Genomic DNA, 2,023 nt, shown 5'->3' with positions numbered 1-2,023 from the left:
TTAAATAGAATCACATTTATTTATACTAAAATGGGACCTGATTGACAGCCTGTAAAGATGAATCAGTTAGTTGGATCCAGATGCAATTTGCGATTGTTGATGAAGTCTGACACTTTCACCACACCATTGTTCGAGTTCCTGTGAGAAACAAAACAGGATACAGAGAAAATAAGGAATTTATAATGAATGCAAAATGACTCAATAAAAGGACTTTACACTGAGCAGTGATGTAACTTGACACTGACAGTGCTTTGAACGCATCTTCAAACACTATCTATCGAGGTGTCATAAATGCCTTGTACTCACGCACTCTTTTGCAGATATCTGAGAACTTTGTCAATCTGCGACTGTGAGATGTTCTCATTCCCAGCTGCCAGGTAGGTGTAGAGAAACCGGAAGGTTTCAAAGGACACACATGCATCTGGAGGCTTACAGTTGGAATCGCAGTTCATTATGTAGCAGGCCTGAGTCAAGGCATCTTTGACATTCTGTCAAGAGATGGACTAAGAGGGTGACTTTCTTTTGAATAAAGTATACTTTTTTACTTTAACCTTTATTTAACTAGGAAGTCCCATTGAGCTCAGAAGACCTCTTTCTCAAGGGATACATACTTTATTTGTAATGTGACTGATGTACAATCTACAATGATATGACATAAAAATGACATGTTGAATGCATTTATATTTAGTAAATATTATTTACCATTCCAAGATAACTGCAACATGAAGCAAGGAATTTATTCCATTCAATTTCTTCACCAAACTTTCCCATTGAAAGGATATGGTTCAAGGTATTCTCTGGCATATTCAAACTTTTCCATATGAGCCCAATCTCCAACTTTCTAATAGTCCCCCTTTCAGATAACTGGGAGATATATTTTAAAAGGATTCCAGGTTAGTAGGCCTAACCTGTGTTGCTTTGATCATCATCATGAGAATTTGTTAACTGCAAGTGTACTCAAATCATACATCAAGAAATGACCTCAGATATTATACCTGGGAATGTAGAATTCCCAATATCTCATTTGTCAGTTTCAGTTTGGTTTCAGGATTTGGTTTCACTGAAAAAGGCTGTCCTTTCACCATAGCTGTGAAGTACCTACACAAACAAAATAGTATGGGGTTTGAAACCTCACTCACTGCATGTTTACAATTAAATATGGTGCATATAGTGAAATGCTGGAATGCAAAGAAGCATCTGCTCCTTCAAGTGTTTTTTGAACTTACGCAGTGGAATACTCAATGATATCCTCTGGCTGAGCTCTGATGGCATCTTTGGTGAACTGCAGCAGAAAGTCTGGCAATTCTTGTGGAATATGAACACCCATTCCAGTGTGACTGCATCCACTTTCACTTGAATTAGGCCTAGACATGTCTGGGAACACAGAGGGTACTTAAGGTGTTCTGAGAGAGAGAGAGAGAGAGAGAGAGAGAGAGAGAGACAGAGAGAGAGAGCTAACTTTTTCCATTTTTCTTTTCATTATTCTTATACTTTATGTTCACACATTTACATTTACATTTAAGTCATTTAGCAGACGCTCTTCTCCAGAGCGACTTACAAATTGGTGCATTCAATTTAGGATAGCCAGTGTGACACACCCCTATATAATTTCATTATGTTGTTATTTAATTTAATTATGTTACATGTTTTTGATTGGTTTTTGTGGCACCCTAAAGATTATTTATAGAGCCCCCATGTCACCATTCAAATGTTGTTGTTTTTATCAAGAAGTTCATCCCTCTGATCTTCAAGTTTGCCTTGATAGAAAATGTAACGTTAAGCCCCATCTTTATTTTCTCTACATTTTTAGGACTAACATTAGCGTTAGTGGTAACAATACAATGTGTTTTTCTGCCAGTGAGCACAGGTATGTTTTTTCAACAGGTATGAATTCCAACATAGTCCACACCTGATAAATAAGAAAAAAGTGAAACTTACTTGAACTCTTTTAGCTCTATCCCAAGAAAGAAAACAAATCTAGTATAGTGTACTTTCTGTTCAATTTGTTTATTTTTAAACGAAT

At 36.5% G+C, this 2,023-nt stretch overlaps 1 protein-coding gene across 6 annotated transcripts; it reads right to left on the bottom strand.

Moving 5' to 3' along the window:
- Positions 1-2,023, bottom strand: LOC121555964 (ropporin-1). 6 transcript variants are annotated; one of them, XM_045211161.1, is made up of 7 exons: positions 1,939-1,990; positions 1,702-1,757; positions 1,227-1,403; positions 996-1,098; positions 703-864; positions 307-488; positions 1-138 (listed from the first exon to the last, which is right to left on the bottom strand). In XM_045211161.1, the coding sequence occupies exons 3-7, from the start codon at positions 1,370-1,372 to the stop codon at positions 63-65; spliced, it is 669 nt and encodes a 222-aa protein (XP_045067096.1). In that variant the 5' UTR covers positions 1,373-1,403; positions 1,702-1,757; positions 1,939-1,990; the 3' UTR covers positions 1-62. The 6 variants fall into 6 exon arrangements, with proteins under 6 accessions (XP_045067096.1, XP_045067099.1, XP_041725750.1 ...); XM_045211164.1 differs by having other exon boundaries at positions 1,227-1,374; XM_041869816.1 differs by lacking the exon at positions 1,702-1,757 and having other exon boundaries at positions 1,939-2,023.

This window comes from Coregonus clupeaformis, chromosome 4 (assembly GCF_020615455.1).
Source record: "Coregonus clupeaformis isolate EN_2021a chromosome 4, ASM2061545v1, whole genome shotgun sequence".
Taxonomy (NCBI): domain Eukaryota; kingdom Metazoa; phylum Chordata; class Actinopteri; order Salmoniformes; family Salmonidae; genus Coregonus; species Coregonus clupeaformis.
This window is presented reverse-complemented; position numbering and strand designations above follow the sequence as displayed.